Source organism: Eubalaena glacialis, chromosome 3, assembly GCF_028564815.1.
Source record: "Eubalaena glacialis isolate mEubGla1 chromosome 3, mEubGla1.1.hap2.+ XY, whole genome shotgun sequence".
Classification (NCBI taxonomy): Eukaryota; Metazoa; Chordata; class Mammalia; order Artiodactyla; family Balaenidae; genus Eubalaena; species Eubalaena glacialis.
In genome coordinates this window covers 114,250,735-114,272,548 of record NC_083718.1, presented here as the reverse complement: position 1 = coordinate 114,272,548, position 21,814 = coordinate 114,250,735, and the positions used below count along the sequence as shown (strand labels likewise).

Genomic DNA, 21,814 nt, shown 5'->3' with positions numbered 1-21,814 from the left:
GAGTGCTAAATTCTAACACGTATCTGGATACCCTGGCCTTTTAGAACCTAGTCCCAAAGGAAGAAAGAAAAAGTTGCTTAGGCACAGTTATTCCTTCAAAGGGAGAGACATATTTCCATACAATCCATACTCATTATTCTCTCATATTTTCAACAATTTAAAGAAAAAAAATTTTTCCCCGTATTCTCTACATCCACTATTCAAAGCCAACTGACGTATGCTTGAGGTCAATCCATCTCAGTGGGAGTTGGGAATAAGGATGACAGTGGATGTTGGCTCTCCTTCGATACTATTTTTTTGAAAAGGATGGCACAGTTGTATGGGTCCAAAAGGAGTCAGAGGTTTGGAGGTTTATAATTTGTACTTTGATTAAAAATACCCCTTCACAACCACCCTTCGAGGTGGGCCTGTTGTTTCCCTCATATGACTGAGAAGGAATCTGAGGCTCAGAGGTTAAGCAACTTCCAAACAGTGAACAAATGGCAGGGCTGGGACTTGAACCTGTACTCCTAACCTTCATTCTACCGGCACTGCACTCAGTAGTGGTACTGTGTGGTGAGCAAGAGGTCTGGGGATCAGAAAACCTGGGTTTCAAGTCTTACTATCGATCAGATTCTGGAGAACCTTAAGAACTTGTTAAGCCTCTGCTTTCTCCTCCATCAAAGTGGGATAATAACTCCTGCATTCCCTCTGGATGAGTATGAGAAAGCATGAGTGCTCATGACTATTTTCCTATAAGATCCAGCCTGAACTAAGACTTCTCTCCTGCAGGCCCAACCCCTCTGTATCTCAGCCAAAAGTGATCATTAGGCACCTCTGAGAAAAGAACCCAGGATAATTTATCCTTAATATAAGCACAGCGAAAGTGATCTATAACTAAGTTTTCCAACACGCAATCAACTCTGTTACAAAAAAATCTATATTAAAGATAATTTCCCCAAAATAATCTAGCACAATTCTATGTAACTTTAAGCTTTATAGTGAAAAGTAGTGAATGAATCATTAAAATTTGCAACAGAAAAACAGCACCATATAAGCTGAAATGAGAGTTCCTCATTGGAAAACTCATTTGGGGGATATTTTTTATACAAAAAAAAAAAAATCATACTTACCATTGTTTTCAAGCCGAAGATGAAATCTATTAGCCACAGGAGCCACTGTGTATGATGTTACTGGACTACAGCCATTGTCCAAAGCCCACTTGACCAGACTCTCTTGGGTTGAAGGAATGTCATCTCTTATTGATTTGGTCATTATCATGGATCTTTCACTTTCCTTCCCAAAGCCAATACTGTTAGGAGCCTGAAGATAATAGTAAAATTTCACTCATGAGTGTATGAAATTAAACAGTGCCTTAATATCTGAAACAAATAGATTATTGTGTATGAAAGAACTATTTACTCTTTTGATCCCTACTTTCCTTGGGCTGAGAATACTGATGTGAAAATCTGTAACAGCAGACTAAGAAACATCTACTCATGCTGACTGGTTATACCATTTGGGTTGCTTATGTTGATACAAATGGCATAATCATTTTTGTCATTGGTTGATAAACTAATTATCATAAGCATACCTGGTATGTCACTACAGAGTTAATGTTTAAATTATTAACACACACACCAAATATGATACCAAACTTTTCCTTATTTTTATTTAAAATTATATATAAAGTATACAGGTTTGCATGTTATATTTCCCCCAAATCCTATACCCTAGAGTTAAATGAAAGAAGGGACAACTTAGTTACTTCACTGTGGAGACTATCCCACCTTTGTAAACTACTGAATTCCATACGGTGAAACAGTCAATGTTCATACTTCATTTATAATTTATGATCAATTTAGGAATCCTGTAACTGTATACATTTGCCAATTCTATTAACAGAATATGCTTAGATTTTATGGTTTAAAATATTAATTAATTAAGTTGCCATCCCTCTAAGTACCTATATATATATATATTTTAAACATCTTTATTGGAGTATAATTGTTTCACAATGGTGTGTTAGTTTCTGCTTTATAACAAAGTGAATCAGCTATACATATACATGTATCCCCATATCTCCTCCCTCTTGCGTCTCCCTCCCACCCTCCCTATCCCACCCCTCTAGGTGGTCACAAAACACCGATCTGATCTCCTTGTGCTATGCGGCTGCTTCCCACTAGCTATCTATTTTACATTTGGTAGTGTATATATGTCCATGCCACTCTCTCACTTCATCCCAGCTTACCCTTCCCCCCACCCCGTGCCCTCAAGTCCATTCTCTACATCTGTGTCTTTATTCCTGTCCTGTCCCTAGGTTCTTCATAACCATCTTTTTTTTTTTTAGATTCCATATATAAGTGTTAGCATATGGTATTTGTTTTTCTCTTTCTGACTTACTTAACTCTGTATGACAGACTCTAGGTCCATCCATCTCACTACAAATAACTCAATTTCATTTCTTTTTATGGCTGAGTAATATTCCATTGTATATAGTACCAATATTTTTATCCGGCAGTACAAGTAACTGTTAAAATTAACTTTCACTTGGTAATCAGTTACAAACTTAAAACTGAATGACAGAAATCTTTCCAGGAAAGGATATAAAAGGACTCTGAGTAACAAGGACATGGAAGGTAAATTTTACATCACCTTCTGATCCTACAGCAGTGATCTTCTCAGATGGTGAGGGAGCTGAATGCTGCAAGGGGCACCCCAAAGGGAAGTCACCACATTTTCAACAACTGCTCCAACAGGGCTGGAAGGCCCTTCCAGCAAGCAGATTATGCCATCTCATGCCATATAAAAATCACTTTAATTTCCATGCCCAATTATTTTCTTCTGCATACATGCAGCATTTTTCCTAAATTCCCCATTTGTTTCCCATTCTGTTTGCCCCTAACATGACTAAATATTAATCCTTTCCCACTGTAAAACCATAGAAGATTCACAGCCTCTAAGTTCTCTTGGCCTCTCTGGTTGTGAGATATTGGCTGAGGACACACATTTTCAATTCAAAGCTTAAAGGATCTCACCCAGTGTATTTTTCTACTACCCAACGTGCTTATCCGAGGAAAAACTGCCAGATTGGCCATTCACAATGATGCATGCAAAGGGACAAGAGAGAGCTTTAACCAAGTTCTGTAGCCATTTGCAAAAAAAACCTCAGTTTCACAGGTTTGGATTATTCTATTCTTACTGGGATTCAGAGAAAACTCCTTCAGAGAAAATTCCTTAGGGAAAGGGAAAGAAGAAACAAAGGGAGAGAGGGAGAGAGGGAGGAAGGAAGGAAAGAAGGAAACTAAAATGAAGTAAAGAAGGATCCAATTTGTTCTTAGAACTTCTTATTCAGAGTCAATAGCATTTTCTTCAGCACAGCTTCTTCCAGCCTTTCAAGGCAGCCTGTTGTTTTGACTGGCTGGAGTTGCAACATTGGCCTAAACAATACTGCTTGGCCTCATCTGCACTAGTCTTTCATGTTGTTGGACAGCTGAGAAAATACTGTATTTCCAGAATACTATCATCATAACTGCCACCTATCCTTTTTGTAACAATATGGAATGACTTGTTTACACCTTTCCATATTAACTCTAGTAGCTGTCAGTACAACTCATACTGATTACACCTCGGGACATACAAGGCTAGAAATCTATCTACGCATTTGTAAAGCAGCAAGATTTGGGACAATGGCAGGCAAGTTGGTTCCCGGCAATGAGTGAATTCCTCATCCTGTATTTCTGGGAGTCCCCAGGCTTTTCCAAGGCCTCAGTAATAGCTACTTCCTATGGGAGTGTTCAAGGAGGTCTCAAATACCACCGCCATTTCCCACTCGTATCTTCACAAAGGACGATGAGCTAAGTACAGTCTGAGTGGCTTCCCCTCTCTCCCACCACCCAACACACCTGCATCAAAACTGCTGATGTCTGGGAGGGGGCATCTGGGGGAAGGGTTAGGCAAAGAGTTCTGCATATTCCCACTGGGATTAAAAAATGTCTTTTCTAAGAATAAACTCACTATTTCCAAACTTGAAGCCCTGAGGCCATATGAAATAGTACAACGGGAAATTTCTAACAAGTTATCTCCATCTATTCTTTTATGTGTTGGAGGTTCTTCCAAAATGTGATTATGCATGGTCCATAAGGGCCCTGAATTAAAAGCCAGAGCTGGGCATGGCGATGTAATGTGGACACTTCTAGTAGTCCCATCTGGCCCCAGCACACAACCCTTTGTGTCTCTTTGGACCATCCTGTCTTTTGGAGGGTGCATTCTACCCAGGTCCCATTCCTGACACACACATACACACGCACGCGCGCCTATGTTTTGTTTTGGTTTGGTTTTTTTAATTGGGGTATAGTTGCTTTACAATGTTGTGTTAGTTTCTGCTGTACAACGAAGTGAATCAGCTACATGTATACATATATCCCCTCCTTCTTGGATCTCCCTCCCACCCCCCCCATCCCACCCATCTAGGTCATCACAGAGCACCGAGCTGAGCTCCCTGTGCTGTACAGCAGGTTCCCACTAGCATCTGTTTTACAAATGGCAGCGCACATGCATCAATTCCAATCTCCCAATTCACCCCACCCCACCCCCCCGCCCGGTGTCCACACGTCCGTTCTCTATGTCTGCGTGCTCTTCTTTAAATTTACCCCATCAAGTTCCATACAATTCTTTTAGTAGTCATTCATCTTTGTCTTCACTTTGTTAATTGCTCCTACAGACAAACTTTTAAAGAGTTGTTAATAGAAGGAAGATGAACCCCCCCTTTTTATGGCAGGCACTGTGCTAAGAGCTTTACATGTGTTATTTAATTCTCCTCCAAAATATAAGGACTAGGCATTACTATTCCTTTCTAGAGAAGGGGAACCTGAGGCTCACAGAAGTTAAGCAGTACATGTAGCTGAGAACTCACCATGTGCAGGCAGTATGCTGAGTGCTTTAGACGAAATACCCAGGACACACTTAACAAATATTTGTTGAATGAATGAATGGACTCTGCTAAACTGCACAAGAACTCTCAAGGTGAGTATTATCATCGTACCCATTTCACAGGAAAGGAAACAGACCCAGAGTTCAATGAGATTGCCCAGTATCAACTGGGAGTAATGGCAATTGGAAATGGGATTTGAATCCAGTCCTGTCTGGCCCCAAAGCCAGGATTCTTTCCACTCCACCTTTTCATTAGCAGGTAACTTTTCCTCCCAGCACAGTCAGAATTCACATCTGAGACGGGAGTTAAGAAATCACAAAGCATGAAACTGATTGGGAGAATAAAAAAGAACATCATGAAACATTACCTAATTGTTTAGCAATGTTGTCATGCATTGTCCAAAATTGGCCTGGAACAGGAGTACGGCCAAGGAGAGCAATATAAACAGATCTTGCACTGGGATGAGCAATCTCATTTCTAGCCTTTCTGATTCACATGAGAAGTGGGGATGTTCAAAGTGAACTCCAGGACTGCCATGGACCAGGCACACGTACTCAGGGAGAGAAAGAGCCATTGAAGGGTCAGGGCCAAAAGAACATTTACACAAGAACTCCAGCAGGGAATTAAAATGTACCGTATGCTTTTGCCTTTCAAAGCATGATTCCCTTTCCTGTTTTTGTTATTCTGAAATTAAAAACATTTGGTTGGTGTGCCAGGCAGCAAAGGCTGCAGACACCCCTGGTCACCAACACCCCTCATGCCATGCCAGGGAAGGCAATCAAAACAGCTCTGACTTCAGAAAATCACTGCTGGGCTTTGTGCTCAATACCAAATTAATGTATCACCATTACACATGATGGCTCATTGGGATCCTCTCAAAGTTAAAAAAAAAAAAAAAAAAAAAAAAACCACAGGAACCAGAAATGATTACTTTAAAATTACGATGTGTGTGCTCATGGCTTTGCCTGCTGCCCCTGGCAAATGCTTGTACATGACGCTGCCCAGGGGACAGTTGGCTCTGTCACTGCATCATCACACGGAAGGTGCCATGAATGAATAATACCAACGCCAAAGGCATCCCTCTCCCAAAATAGTGAAAATGTAAAACCCACTCCAGTTGATTCAGTGCAGGTACTGAAAGAGGAATTGGCCACGGTTTTTATAAAAGACAATGCACAAAAATTTGAGCCCACAAAAGAGATGCTAAAGAGGTAATTATCTTCTTAAAAATGAGGAGGGGCAATTCTTCTTTAACTTTCAATATAATTTGCTCCAATATTCTGTCAAATAGTTATCTCCCTAAATACTTGAAAAAGATTTATTTTACCAAATTTCAACATTCATCTTTTCAGGAAACTAGCTACTGTTTGCCTGTCATGCCACCCAGCTAAACTTCTTAAGTATATTTCCTTCATGAATTATAATGCTTAGGGAACAGGCTGGGGGATGCTTTTCCAGCATCATCTCACTAACCTCTCCATGGCTATAATTCTTTTATCAGTGTTTTACCCTTAGAAGCAAGCAAAAAGACATGCCAATACCAAGTATTTATCTCAAAAAGAAAAATGGGCTGGAGTCAGCTGATTTCCCACACCTTCCTTAAATACCCAACCCCAAAGTGAGAGCTGACATTTAGGACCATGACACTGAGGCCCCTACAGGGCTCTCAGCCATGAAAGGCTTGTGTTCATTATTTTATACTTACTAAGTCTGGAAAGCACACTAATACGTTTCAGGAATTTCACAAATGAGGCAAGTGGGGTCCAGAGAGGTTAAGGGACTTGCCCAAGGTCACAGTCTGTAAATGGCAGAGTCTGAACTTAAATCTGGGTCTGTACTGACCGCAAAGACCATGTTTTTAACTACCACCCCGCCCGCCCTTGTCAGGAGAAGCCAAGGAGCAGCCTATTTTATAAAGTGAAAAATAACAGAGAGAAACTTCACAAAAATAACACATACAAACACAGCTTAAATTATCACCATTCATCAAAACAAAGAAACACTTAACTAACTTACGATAACTTTCAGGTTTCCCTTAATATCAAAAGATTTGATCACCCAGTTGACAGACTTTTTGCACTTCAATATCAGGATGAGATCTTTGACCACCTCAGGATCCTTTCGAGAAGGTCTTATGTCAATTATGATATCCACCTGGAAAGCACTGTGAATGGAAAACAAAGGCAGAGTTAGGACCCAAATGCCAGAAAGTTGCAACTATCTTCCCCTCTTCCAAGTCTTCATGTTTCCAGTGTCTGGCCAGTTGATTAAAAAGCTGGAGTCGATCCCAGGCAAATGACATGTGCAAAACAGATTGTTAGTGCACACATAACAAAATGGTTTTACATAACAATAGAAAAATATGCCTGTGGATAATTAGCCACTAAACTTTTTCTCTTTGTTAAAAAAAAAAAAGAGGTGGTTACTTAATGCAGCCACTTTTTTTTTTGTTTGTTTTTAACATCTTCATTGGAGTATAGTTGCTTTACAGTGGTGTGTTAGTTTCTGCTGTATAACAAAGTGAATCAGCTATACGTATACATAGATCCCCATATACCCTCCCTCTTGCGTCTCCCTCCCACCCTCCCTATCCCACCCCCCTAGGTGGACACAAAGCACCTAGAGCTGATCTCCCTGTGATCTCCCTGTGTGATGCAGCAGCCACTGTCTGAAATGGACGTGAACAAACCCGGAGAGTTTACTTTTGAAGCAGAACTGTTGCTTTTTCAGCCTCCAGCACCTTTGATGTGTAACATTCTAATCTGCTATGTGCTCAAAATCCTTCAGAGCAGTAGTGGGCAGCAGTTTGGTGAGTGGGATGACAGGGTGGATGGAAGAGGGAGGCAGTAAAGCAGTGAGGAAGCTTCAGAATAAAATAAGAGGCAAAAGGCTAGAGAATTTCTTGACTTATATAAGGTGTGCTTAAGCCATTAACATTTGTCACAAAATCATATCTACATTTACTTTCCCAAACTTCTGGATATACAGTTATTAAAATAAAAAAACAGATGGTCAACCAAGTGATTACTGGAAAATTAATGAACACAATCCAAACTTCTAAGAATCCAGTATAAAAGAGAATTTTTACCAAACAATAACATCTCTGTCATTCTGGATTTAGGGGAAAGTCTTTATTTCCATCTTGGTTTTACACACTTGTAAACCGTAAAATGAATGATATACAGTACTCAAATGAAGCCTTAGGCTTAATATCTAAGCACATTTGCCAGATTGCTTCTATTCCCATTCCCTTTTAATTTTCCACAAATTCTTCACATGGAACAGAATTCCATTTCCAATCCTACCAAAACCGATTGGTAGTTTATTCACTTTTGAAATCAAAGTTTCATTAGAATTTTAACTGTGAAATCCTTCTATAATATGAATTTACATTTTAACTCACTAGTCCCCATGAAATGCAGGTGAAAGTAGGAGAAAGGCCTACTTTCTCCCTTTTCTTTCTTTCTTAAATTCCATAATCATTCTTGATAGAGTTAAATTTCCAGTACTGGGGTAGGACGCTGGGGGTGAGAGAGAAAGAGGTAAGTGGTATCTAATGGCTCTTTGGTGTGTCACCATGAAGGGCCACTCCTCTGACACACACACACACATTCACACACAGCTTTAAACAGTTATGAGTGCAAAAGTGCTCTGAGGACACTATAAACAGAAATCTGTTAAAAAAACATAGTATTAAAAAAAACCACATAATATTGTTAAAATAATAATTATGTTAACAAGGCACATTTTGTAATTTTCTTAACAGGGATAACCTCAGTCAAAGGAGATAATAATGGAGTAAGAGTGACTGTTCTATAACTAGTACAGTCCACCCTCTGTATCTGCAGGTTCCACATCTGAAGATTCAACCAACCACGGATGGCAAATATTGGGAAAAGAAAAATTCCAGGAAGTTCCAGAAAGTAAAACTTGAATTTGCCACGTGCAGGCAACTATTTACATTGTATCTACAACTATTTACATATTGTATTAGGTATGATAAGTAGTCTAGAGATGATTTAAAGTATACAGGAGAACGTGCGTAGGTTATATGCAAATACTACGCCATTTTATATAAAGGACTTGAGCATCTATGGATTTTGGTATCCGAGGGAGATCCGAAACCAACCTCCCACAGACACCAATGGACGACTATACCAAGAAGTTCAAATCAGGCTTCAGAACTCATCTGGGATATATGGGATCTAGAGACAGATGCAGAAAATAAAATATGACACTGGTACCTTTACTCCCTTCTTCAAAGCTTCTGTGAATCTCACCCAAAGCATCAGTGGCTTCTTCCCCCTCACACGAGGGAGGGCTAAGCCTCTCCCTGTCTCAAGTCAGAATCATATCAAGTCATATCAGATCTTTGTTTTCATCTCTTAGTTCAGAAAACACACACAACACACACACACTCACACTCACACTCACTCACCTGTAGGGGTTAGAGTTGGGGGTGATTAACTCAATGATGTGTACTTCCTTATCTCGGGGCTGGCTGGATATCACGCACCCTTCTGCAGCTTTGGGCTGAAGGTACTCGGCAAGGTAATTGAGGGAGAGAAAATTCTTCCCTATGTTGCACGTGGGAGGGAACACTTGATCTGAAAGTAAAAAAACACATTGAACTACGTGGTAACCCGACTCAAAGGAGAGAAGATAACAGTGACACTGGGCAAGTGCAGGACACAGGAAATCACAAGCTTGTGTCCTGAAATGCTTCCTCTATGGTCACCAGTGGCCTCCTACTGACCAACTTTAGTGGCCTCCTTTGGTCTAAATTCTCTCCTTTCCTGTTCTCTGTGATTCTGCTTTGTCCTCACCCATTTCCTCTGACCTATCTTTTCGCCTCTCACTAGTTCCTCGTCTGCCCATCCTTTAAACACCAGTGGTCCTCAATCTTTGGTGCATATCAGAATCCACCTGTTTGGACCCCACCCCAGAGAGTCTGATTGAGAAGATCTAGGTGGGACCTAGGAAGCTTTCTTTTTGAAAAGCTCCATAGTTAATCCTGATATAAACCAAGACTAAGAATCTCAGTTCCTTCCTCAACTCTCTTTTTATTTCATTTTCTTCCTAGATGATCTCAATCACTCCCACGGTTTCAACTTATACCTAGATCATGACTCCTGAGCTGCAGACCTGCATTGTCATCTGCCTACCAAGCACCTCCCACCTAAAAATCCAATAGATATTTTAGTCAGCATACTCAACACTGAATCCAATGACCTATCCTATCCCCAAATATGCTCCTCTTTGGATATTTGCTATTTCAATTAATAGAAGAACCAGCAACCTAACTAGTTCTCTGGGGCATGGTGTAGAATTAATCATTCCTTCATATTTATCCCTCAAAGCAATTTATACTCTAAAAGCTGAAGGTAACAGTTTGAGGGAAACAGTGAGGGCAGACCTCTACTCTTTCCCATAATCTTGACACAGACAGCGAATGCTTATATGGCACTTTACAGTTTATAAGGTGCTTTCATAAACATTATCTCATTGTGCTGAGAACTGTTCATCACCTCCACCAGGGAAAGTGATGCAATTACTAACAGTCTGAAGATACTCCCCCAACGGCACATGCTGCTTACACAGCACCATGGCTGATGGGATTTCCATTTAGTGGTTTAAATGTTTAAACAGAACTTGAAACTGCTGGCAGTGTGACAGCTGGGACCAATGTCAAGGAAGTTCTAGGTGTAGCAAGCTTTTTTCAGAAGGGGTAATTAATCAGAGCCCTGGCACTTTAATGAAACAGACTTCTGCCTTTTTCATTTAATGGACAGCATGCCAGGGTTCAGATTCATATGCAAGTCTCACTTAGGAGTGAGGAATCAGCCCGGGAGTTCCCAAGACTGGGTTGGTAGTGCCCTCCCCTGCCTGCCCAACTGTGCAACCTCCCCTGTACTGAAGCTCACAACATACATTGTGGCATCCTGGCTCCGTGCACCATGGCACCCCCAGTGCCACCCCTAGAACAGAGGGGACCAGAGGAGTTCACGAGGCCCCTGCTTGGAGGCTCGCTTCAAGAAAGTGTTGGCTCTGCATTCTGTATTCTTCCCTAAAGACCCCCTCAGAGAGAAGAGGCCAGGGCTCTGCAGACTCAGGCCGCTGGAGCAGCCTCCCCTCCACATCTGCTGAGGGTTTTGCCAGATGAGCAGATGAGGGACGCACACCCTGCGGCTGCAGCCCTGCGGATGCCTCCCCCAGGTCACAGGACAGAAGACGATATTGGGGTGGCAAGGCTGAAACTTAATCAAGAATCAGAGGGTGGATGTATGGGCCAGGTACAGGTCAGTCTGGAACTCAAGAGACTAGAACCCTCCTGGGACTCTGGCCCGTATACCCAGTTCATAGGTGTGCCTGGGGTGCATCTGGCACATATAGAGTAGGCACATGGCATACGTTTCCTGAATTAACAATGGTGTGAGATTTGAGACAAATAACAAAAAACTCACCCACATCGTGACCCTCCAAAGCCACCGGGAAAGGTTTAATTGTTTAAAAGTTGATGTAGTTAAGGGCTTAAGTCCCAGCTGCCATTGTCACTAAGCTGAATGAGCTGATCACTTTTTGTTGTGCGTGCATGCATGTGTGTGGTTTTTTTTTCCCCCCCAAATGACCTTCCGTATGCCTGGCATCAAAACTTACACCAACTGCCAAGCAGAAAGGAAACCACAAAGGGGAATCCCCGGGTAGAAACCTGGCAAGTTTGGGGGAGGGGGGAAGTCACATGCTTATTTGTATTTTAGGAAAGGATTGACAAACCACTTTGAGAGCTAGAATAATATACTCTAAGAACCTGGGAGGTAATGTAAACACCTCATGCTGCCGCTATGGAAACTGAGGCTCCGGTGGTAGGTAAATCAGAGTGTTGCTTGAAGCCTCACAGGTAATGAGACCAGCTAGGATAAGAACCGAAAGCCCTCAGTTCTTCCACTCTAAGCATATAGGTTAGAGCAGTAGTTCTCAAACGTTAGCAAGCAACAGAATCACCTAGAGTGCTTGCTAAAACACAGATGGCTGGACCCCAGGGTTTTCAATTCAGTTGGTCTGGGGTGGGCCCAAGAACCAGCATTTCTGTAAGTTCCCAGGTGATAAGGATGCTGCTGGGGTGGGGACCACACTTTGAGAACCACTGGGGAAAGAACAAGAGGAGGCTCATGGCCTAGGATTCCCAACTCAGTTGGGTAGAGACAGGTCAGGTTCTGGGAAACCAGTGGATGAGGTTTGTTCAGTGGAGTCCAATCCATGGTGATAGACAACATCGCCTTGTGGTCCACCAACCTAACCAAGGACCCTCACTCTCCCAGCTGCTCCTCTCCATGGTATGGGCCAGTGACTTATACCCAACTGGTGGCTGGAGTCAAGTTTCAGGGGCTCCAAAGGTGTTGCCAAGGAGTTAAACAGTTTTTACTGGGTGGGACACCAGGTCCTTAAAATTCTTCCCTGATCCAGTGTGCAGCCTTGGGGAAGTCATGGAACCCCTCACTCCTGTACACAGAAGCTCATGCACCGTCAAGAGAAAGGAGCCCAACATTCTACATGTTACCATAACACATATTCTTATTCTAACAAATTCCAGGGGGGTAATCAATATTCAATCAATATGCACCAGAATTCTGCTTCAGAAATAGAGACTATTGGTCAGGGCTTAGAACTTTTATTAAAAGAGACTTTTTGTTTTGTCCCAATGGGACTTGACCTCTATGCTTAGCTACCTGAATACCATGAGAGTTTAGTAACAAACTTCAACTTTTTGAATCCAGTTTTCATCTAAAACTCTTCCTCCCTCTACTCAACTAAACAAGTCTTCCCATCCAGGTAGCCTACTTTCACGTTTAGGTTATGCTTATTTGGCTAAGACTTAAAATGCAGCATCAGGAAATAAGCATTAGACTCAAAGGTCAGGAAACCTGAGTTTGAGTTCTAGTTTTGTCACTTGCTAGTAATGTGGATATGAGCAAGTTAGGTTAACCCTCCACCAACCCCTCTGTAAAATGGTGGAAATAACAGTTTTCTCCTAGGATTACTGGCAGGGTTAAGTGGGGTGCATGTGAAGGCACCTGATAGGGCCTCTGCGCAGAGCACACACTCAACTTCAGGGTCCACCTCTTCCTGCATCTACATCAAACATCCCAGATCCAAAAAAGGGCCAGGAACTAGCATTCAATAATTCATTTGTGCTGCCACGCTGCCTGTGGAAGAGGTGGCAATTGCTGTGGGTTTCAAAAGAAAGCAGATGGACCCTGAGGACCTGAAATGCCATTTTCACACAATCACCTGACTGTAACAAGGACCCACTCACAAGAGTTGTTATTTCCAGTAACTTATTCGGGAGCTCCAAATATACTCAACTAAAAATAACGATTAAAAAGTTATTTAAGAAATAATATGCTTTCAAAGTTGAGTCACCAGATATTTATATCCCTCTGCAAGGCAAGGAAATTAAAATGGGCAATTTCTTATCAAGGCTAAACAGTTCCTTTCTCCAATAATTTGTCCTTGTAACAGGCATTAGTATTAAAAATATTTTCAAACACTTTTCCTCTGCTATTGTCCAAAACATAACTGATGTCTCGAGGCCATAAAGCTGACATTGGCTTCAAATGTCTACAGAATTATAGGTGGGAGGAAGCTCTAACTGTTGACCCATCCTGCTAACTCTTCCTGCATTCCATCAGGTATCCCTTCCTTTCCCACACCTCAGCTTCTCGGCCTCCACTCACTTCTTCTGACTTCTGTGCATGCGTGTCTTCTAAATTCTACACAACAACCTTCTCCTCTCTCAGCCAGGCTACTCCCCACTTCTCCCCATTACCAGGTCTGTTTCCTCAGAAGAAAAAAGGGAAGGAGGGCATGTGGTGGGGAGCAGGCCCCAGTGATCCCTCAGGTCTCTGCCAGCTCCAACAATCTGTAATTCTATAATTCCCTGCCCTAACCACCTGGTCTCAGAAAAGAAAAAAAACTGACTGTCATAAATCAGTCAGTAATTGAAGCCACATAAAATTTACCTTCCCCCACTTTAATATAAATGTTTCTTGCTATTTTGAGTTCAGTGAATGAAGTAACTGCTCCATATTCCTTTCGGGCCCAATTTAACAGATGCTCATTTCCATGTGGGAAGCTCCTTTCCTCTGTTTCTGCTGACAAGGAGAAGTTTCCTGATGAAAAATGGACCACAGAACCCTCAGACACCTAGAAGAAACAGAATTGCATATTTAATGTGGTGCAGTCACCCAGAGCTGAATCATAATTAGAGAAAGAACTAATCAGACAATTAATGGATATTTGTCAATCCAACCTCTTCCCTTTGTTATATAGGCACATCATCTTTTTTCAGCAGCTGATTCAAGAAATAATCACAAGCCTACCTTCTTCCAGGTAAAGACAAAACTACAAACAATGCAGGATGTCCTTTTGAATTTTTAAAGAACTTTGTGATGAGAGAGTGCATTGTGAGGAATCATGAGACTTATCATCACTATTTTCCAGATACCTAAATTGAAGGCCAACCTTTCAAGTAATGAGTTTCAAGTTAAATAGGAAGGCTTCGTGAGTGTTTTCATGGGCTTGTAATGGGCTTCTGGATCAGTGCAAGTGATCCCAAAGGCTTGCTAGCACCTGAACTTGACGTCCGAGTCTTCCACAGTTGCAGTCTCTGCCATCAGAGTCACCACTACAGGAACACAGCAAGAGTCCCTTTGGTTTAATGTCTCCTGAGCACTGAGATAAAAAATGGCCAGAGCTGGCCAGTCTTCTACCACTTTATACTACTTCCTCGCAGTGAGATGAATGTGTATTACAGTTTATTTTGTAAGACCCCCAAATTCCCATAGATAATGAAGTCAAGAGGCTGTTAGACTCATCCTCATAAAACTTTTGGGATGATTTATGCAAGTCCCACATTTTTGCTGGATGTATTTAGACCATTGCTGACCTAGCATATCATGGTATATATAATTAACACAAACAAAGGGGGAAAATTATCATCTTGTTGCTGTACTATAATTAAATTTAGCTGCTGGTGAAAATATGCATGTCATCTTTATTGGCTAGCATTTATAACTGATTTTATCAGTGTCAGGGTGGAACCTCAAAACGTGAGCAAAAAGGCTCAAAAATTCCCAGGCCACGGAACTCTCAATGTTTTGTATTAAATTTCACATTAACAACAGAACTACCATACGATCCAGCAATTCCACTTCTGAGTATTTATCCGAAGAAAATGAAAACACTAACTTGAAAAGATATATGCACCCTGCAGCATTATTTACAACAGCCAAGATATGGAAACAACCTAAGTGCCCATGGATGAATGAGTAAAGATGTGGTATATATACACAATGGAATATTTTCAGCCATAAAAAAGAATAAAATCTTGCCATTTGCAACAACACGGATGGACCTCAAGGGCATTATGCTAAGTGAAGTAAGTCAGACAAAGCCAAATGCCATATGATCTCATTTATATGTGGAATCTAAAAACAAAACAAAAAACCAAATTCACAGATACTGCGAACAGACTGGTGGTTGCCAGAGGTGGGAGGTAGGGGGTGAGTGAAATGGGTGAAGGGGTCAAAAGGTACAAACTTCAACTTATAAACTAAATAAGTCATGGGGATGTAATGTACAGCTTAGTGGCTATAGTTAGTAACATTGTATCGCATATTTGAAAGTTGCTAAAGACAACAGATCTTAAAAGTTCTCACCACAAGAAAAAAAATTCTGTACGTATGGTGACAGATGTTAACTAGACTTATTGTGGTGATCATTTTACAATATATACAAATATTGAAGACTATGTTGAACACCTGAAACTAATACAATGCTATATGTCAGTTATACCTCAATAAAAAATGTTTCCACATTAGCTATCATTAACAAAAAGCAAGCAGTTTCTGAAGTGGTTATAGCCAGACTAACAGCAGGTTGAGGGCAGGGATTTTGCTTAGGGTTCTACCCTTGCCAGCAGTGTTTTCAGCCTCCACACACATACAAAATAGTACTTACCCTAACTATTATGCTAGGCATTAATATTTTCTCTTCAACTATATATACATATACTTTTTAAATGCTAGCAAAGAAGCACTTCACCGAATTGATTCCATCACCTACTCATGCTGTAGTCGCCCTCTTGGCTGAGAACTAGAAGCATCTGAAGAGTTTCTAAATATCCTGAGGCCCAGGCCATATCCCGGATTAGAACTTGGGGGTGGGAGCCACGCATCAGGATTTTTTAAAGCTCCCTGGGTGATTCCAATGTTCAGCCACAGTTGAGAAGCCTAGCCTTAATGGGTACTGCGTGATCCACAGTGTGAAAAGCCCTACGTGCATCTCACAGTTTCCTCTACACCAGTGGTTCTTAACCAGGGGTGATTCTGCCCCCCAGGGAACATTTGGCAATGCCTGGAAACATTTTTGATCGTCACAACTGGGAGGGAGGAGCTACTGGCATCTGGTGAATAGAGGCCAGGGATGCTGCTAAACATCCTACAGCGCACAGGACAGACCCCATAACAAATAATTATCTTAAATGTCAGCAGCGCCATGACTGAGAAATCCTGGTTTATGCTTTGGACTGACCGAACGTTACTGCCACTCGAACATCTACTGGACCCCCAAATTGGATCCCCAAATTGACAGCTTTTTCTATCCTAGAAATTGGGCCGTTTAGTACTTAATAAAGAATAATAGAACCTTTCTGGTGTGTATTGGCTTGGGAAATCCGGAACTAATCATTAATAAGCTGAGCGTAAACTCTGACCACTGACAACAGTCACCATTTACTGTACACTTACTATGTATCAGGCACCATGAAGTGCTACCAAGGGTAGTAATGACACTTGCTGCATGTCCCAATGCCAGTTATAAGCAAAACCAGTGGGGACCATTTAGCTTTGACCTTGTTTTGACATCACCTGCATAAGAAAAAGCTCCTGAACCAACTACCTGCCAACAATAACCATGCCAACCCTATGCATAAATCCTCTGAAGCTTAGCTCCTCATCAACACTGAACTTCAAACAATGTTTATCTGATTTTCTGACTTAAGCACTGTAGTAAAATTTTCTTTTCACTGAAAAGCACTTGTGCTTAAAAGTCGTTTTTATTAAGCCTGTCACCGAAAAAACCCACAACAGCCCAAAGGCCTTTGTCCCACTGCCAGCACAGTTCTGAATGTTTAGGCAAGCATCCCTGGATGTTCTGCTCTTTTTTTCTCATTCATGTTACAGCCATAAAATAAAACACTTGGGCTTTAAATACGTTATGCAGAGAGTACATTTCTTCAGAGTGGAAGGTGGGATAGATCACCCTGGTGCATTCCAGAGGCAAGAATGTGAACAGTGTAAATAAGAGTAGAAATGGGGAGCAACTCGGGAACGTATCCTGAAGTAATTAAAAGCGACGCCACCGTGTAGCTGACTCCTCGAAAGGGGCAGCTCCCTCCGTGCGCTGTGCACTTCGCGCGTCCGTCTCCCCCAGGGCCAGCAGCAGCACAGATCATACACTCAGGGCTGAGGAATTTGGAAAAGGAGTCAACTGCCACTCCTCAGGCGCATTCCAGTGAGAAGAAAGCAAAGCTGCCAGGGGCAGGGAAGCGTCCCTGACTGTGGGTCAGTGGAAATTTTCTGCCGCGGCAAGGGGTTAGTCGGTGCTCCTTCTGACCACCAGTTCTCTCACTCTGACCCCAACCCCCAACGAGTTTTACAAGGTGGTGTTATTTCCACCTGATCCTCAGGATGACCTGTGAGGTAGGCTAGTCTGATTTCCACGGTAGAGAGGAGGAAACCTCCGAGAAGCTAAAGGCCTACCCAAGGTCAGAGAAGCAGCACTCCTTCCCTTACATCTTCCCTTACATCCTTCCCTTACACCAGCGCTTCTGTAATATAAATCAAACCAGAACAGGACCAGAACAGGACACTTCGGACTCTCGCTTACAGCTGGCCGCCACCTGAACCCTTCCAGAAAGAAGACCTGGGTAGCTCCCAAGGCAGAAGAGTTATCTTCCTACATTCTGCCTGTAAGATTTGCCCTCCATCCACTTGTCTGAGATGGGCCTTCCAGACCAAAGAATTCCTTCCTCTTTCTTCCATGAGATAAGCCTTCAAATGTTTGAAGACATCACTCAACCCCAGTCACGACTTCACTTCTTCAGGCCAACAGTCCCAACTCCCCCCAACTCCTCCCCAGACACCAAGGTTGTCAGAGCTTCATCAGCATAGTCTCTGGTATGTGGTGCCTGGAACAAGACCTAGGGTTTTGGGTGTGGTCTGATGAGAGTACTGTGAAGGTTAGTTTTAGGTGTCAATGTGACTGGGCTACAGGGTACCAGACACTTGGTCAAACATTATTGTGAGTATTTCTGTGAGGGTGTTTTTGGATGAGATTAATGTTTAGATCAGTAGACTAACTAAAACAGATTGCCCTTCCTAATGGGTGTGGGCCTCACCCAATCAGTCGAAGGCCTAAATAGAACAAAAGGCTGACCCTTCCGCTGAGTAAGAGAGGATTCTCCTGCTGACGGCCTTTGAACTGGGCATCAGCTCTTCCTGGTTCTACAGCAGCCTGCTGCCCTTCGGACTCAAACTGGGACATTGGCTCTGCAGAATTTGAACTTGCTAGCCTCCATAATCACGTGAGCCAATTCTTTACAATAAATATCTTTCTATATCTATGTGAACACTGCATGAGGCCCAAGATCACATCAGCTTTTATATCAGCTGAACCCTACTATTATCTCATAACCATTAATTTATGCTTTAAACATACATCCAACAAATATTTATTGAGTGCCAGGCACCTTTCTAGGTGCTGGGGATATACTAGAGAGGGCAACAGACAAAATTTCCTGTTTTGTGAAGCTGCAAAATATAAACAAAATATAAACAATTAAAATATATGTTAATAAGTGTGAAGGAATGATATAAATTGAGAGAAGAGGAGGGGGCACTATAAAGTGTTGTGATGGGACAAGTCTAACTGAGAAAGTCACTGAGCAGGTGAAGAGCTGAAGGAGATGAAAGAGCCGGGCACGTGGATGTCAGGGGAAGAGTTCTCGGGTGGAGGCAACGGCGAGGGTATAGGTCTGGCATGCAGAAGGGACAGCAAGGAGGCCGGTGTGGCTGGAGCACAGAGGTAAGGGGCAGATGAGTAGGAGGAGAGGTCAAAGATCACAGAGGAGACCAGTAGGTCCAATAGGACCTTATAGACTGTTGCTAAGGACTGTGGTGTTTAGTCTGGGTGAGATGGGCCACCATTGAGAGTTCATGAAAACATCTAACAGATGTTTTAACAGGATCACTCTGGCTAATAGGGCCAGTCTAGACTGCAGGGAGACAAGGAGCAGGAGACCAGTAGTAGACTTCTGGAATAGTCCAGGGGAGAAAGAACAGCAGCTCACACCAGGGAGGTGGAGGTGGAGGTGGACACGACGATACCTAAAGCCCCAGGTCTTTATTTTGTCAGCTTGAGACTCCTTCCCTTACACCTTCCCTTACATCCTTCCCTTACACTGGCGCTTCTGTAATATAAATCAAACTCTTTAGACCTGTATTTCAACTCTGTAAAGACCACATAAAAATCCTCATTCTGTTCGCTGTCAAAAATCTCTAAATTTCATGTGTGCGCCAGCTACACATTCATCTAAATCCCTGAGAAGCTGAACCAGACAAGGCTGAGGTCTGTGACTTACAGGCACGCTCCCACACTGACCCAAGCACGTTAAACAGCATTTGCCCAGGTTGTTCGCCAACTACAAAGTAACCCAATGGGATTATCCTCATCTTGTCTGTAAGGACGTCATGCTAGAACCTGTTAAGAGCCCTCTGGAAATAAAGACATGACACGTCAGTATCACCACTCCTATACCAGTCAGCACTCCAGACTCCAGTCCCTGCCTAATCTTCCTGGTGTGCTGTCTGTCCTTACCGGAGTCCGGCTTGGGTTAAAGTTTGTGGAAGAACAGAGATATAAAGAGAATAACAAAAAACAAGAAATAGAAGGAAAAATAGTATTTTTCTAATAGGAGAAGCGGTTACAACCACTATTGCAAGGATAATAACTACATGACTGAATATGGAATTGTTTTAAAAAAGTGTTAAAGAGCAAGGGGTTTTTTTGGTTTTTTTTTAAACACATTTATTGGAGTATAATTGCTTTACAATGGTGTGTTAGTTTCTGCTGTATAACAAAGTGAATCAGTTATACATATACATATATCCCCATATCTCCTCCCTCTTGCATCTCCCTCTCACCCTCCCCTTCCCACCCCTCTAGGTGGTCACAAAGCACCGAGCTGATCTCCCTGAAGAGCAAGGGTTTTATATTTGGATAAAGTGGCAGAAACTTTTCAAGGCAATTCATTCCCTCCCCCATCTTCCACCTTATGTGTAGGTCCTTGTGCTGCTACCACCATACTTCCGGCCCTTATGTCTCAACCAACCTAGTATCTCAACCATTAGAGTAACCTCCTGCTGTCCAAGCTGCCAACCCTGTCTCTCTTCAACCCTCACCCATACTGTCACCAAGGAGATCTTTCTACGAAGTAAACACATGATGAGGCAGGATAGCATCTAAGCATCTGAACTGGCACGTGACCAGAGAGGGCCTCTGCCTGCCCCACTTCCCACCACTCCCCCAAGTACTTGCCATATGGAACCACTCACAATGGCAGAACACATCATGCTGCTTCAGATCTCCTGGGTCTTTTTACATCCTGTTCCCCACCTGGCTTGCTCACCCCCCTCTTGCTCACCTGGTAACTGTTCCTTGTCCTCCACAGGTTTTCACTTTCTCTGTAAAACCTCCCAGACTCCCTTTCTTTCCTCGGGATGGAGCTACCCTCCGTGCCTTGTGCACACCACTAGCCCAGCCCTTCTCTCGCATGAACTGCTATTATTTACCAGCAAACCTGCCACCCCACTTGACAATCACTTGAAGGCCAAGAGAGCGCCTAGTTCGTTCTGAATCTCCTGGCCTGGCAAGGTGCTGGGCACAAAGCAGGGACTCAGTAATTGCTCGTTGAATGAAAGCTCAATGGTGTTACTTACAGGAAAGGCTATGCCATAATTTCTTCATTCTCACAACGCTTACTTCCCTCACTGCCCAGAAATGATCTTTCAGCCAGGCTTTAAAGCTAGTATTTGATTTTTCACCTAATAGCTCTACCTAAAAACCAATTATTAAATCATTTAGTAGTTCCATGTCTCCCCGCAGAATCCACTAAACTTTCCTCCTGCTTGCTAATTAAAACCCAGTCCTCTGACATTCCCTGACATGACAAACATCTTCCTGTGGGAACACACAGAGCCCTGAGCTCTGAGAATCCTGAATCTTAGCAAGCATCCATTGAAGGGGCAAACGTGAAGCACCTGACTGTCCAACAAGCCCCAGGCTTCAAAACGCACACGGAGCCACCCCTTCTCCCGACTGCTCTTCCCTACTGAAACCACGCACAGCATTTGTATTTTACATTCTGGTTATGCTACCAGACTTTTTAAAAAAGCAGAACATTACTCTCTCTGCCAGTGCTGGGAGTTTTATTACAAGAACTTACGGCTAGGCAACAAGAGCCAAGTTTATTATTTTTTCTGGATCAGATTCAACAACCCTGTCCAAAAGAGCAAGAAACAAGCAAAAGAGGCAACCAGCCCTTTTGTTTCCACACCTGCGTTTAAGCTTTAACTCTTAAAGTCCTAAGCAGACCCACCGAAGCCTCAAGATTGATCTCCCAAGCCTCAGTGAAGGGAACCAAATGCCGGCTAATGGGTGCAGACACCATTTTCCTGGAACTGAGGCTCTTCGTCTTAGCACTTATCTCAGCACATCAGCTGACTCAGAGGCCTGGCGGTTGCCTCACAGTCTCTCTGCGGCCTCCCCCAAGCTGATGTGGTC

The 21,814-nt window shown here is 42.6% G+C and overlaps 1 protein-coding gene across 9 annotated transcripts in view; it reads right to left on the bottom strand.

Annotated features, from left to right (window-relative positions):
* TGFBR3 (transforming growth factor beta receptor 3) overlaps positions 1-21,814 on the bottom strand; it is a 198,254-nt gene that overhangs the window by 37,197 nt on the left and 139,243 nt on the right. For all 9 annotated transcript variants that reach the window (XM_061183899.1, XM_061183898.1, XM_061183896.1 and 6 more), the window contains 4 exons: positions 13,933-14,116; positions 9,351-9,519; positions 6,929-7,076; positions 1,113-1,302 (listed from right to left, as the gene is read on the bottom strand). In XM_061183899.1, coding sequence (XP_061039882.1) covers positions 1,113-1,302; positions 6,929-7,076; positions 9,351-9,519; positions 13,933-14,116 — 691 coding nt within the window. The remainder of the gene's footprint in view (positions 1-1,112; positions 1,303-6,928; positions 7,077-9,350; positions 9,520-13,932; positions 14,117-21,814) is intronic.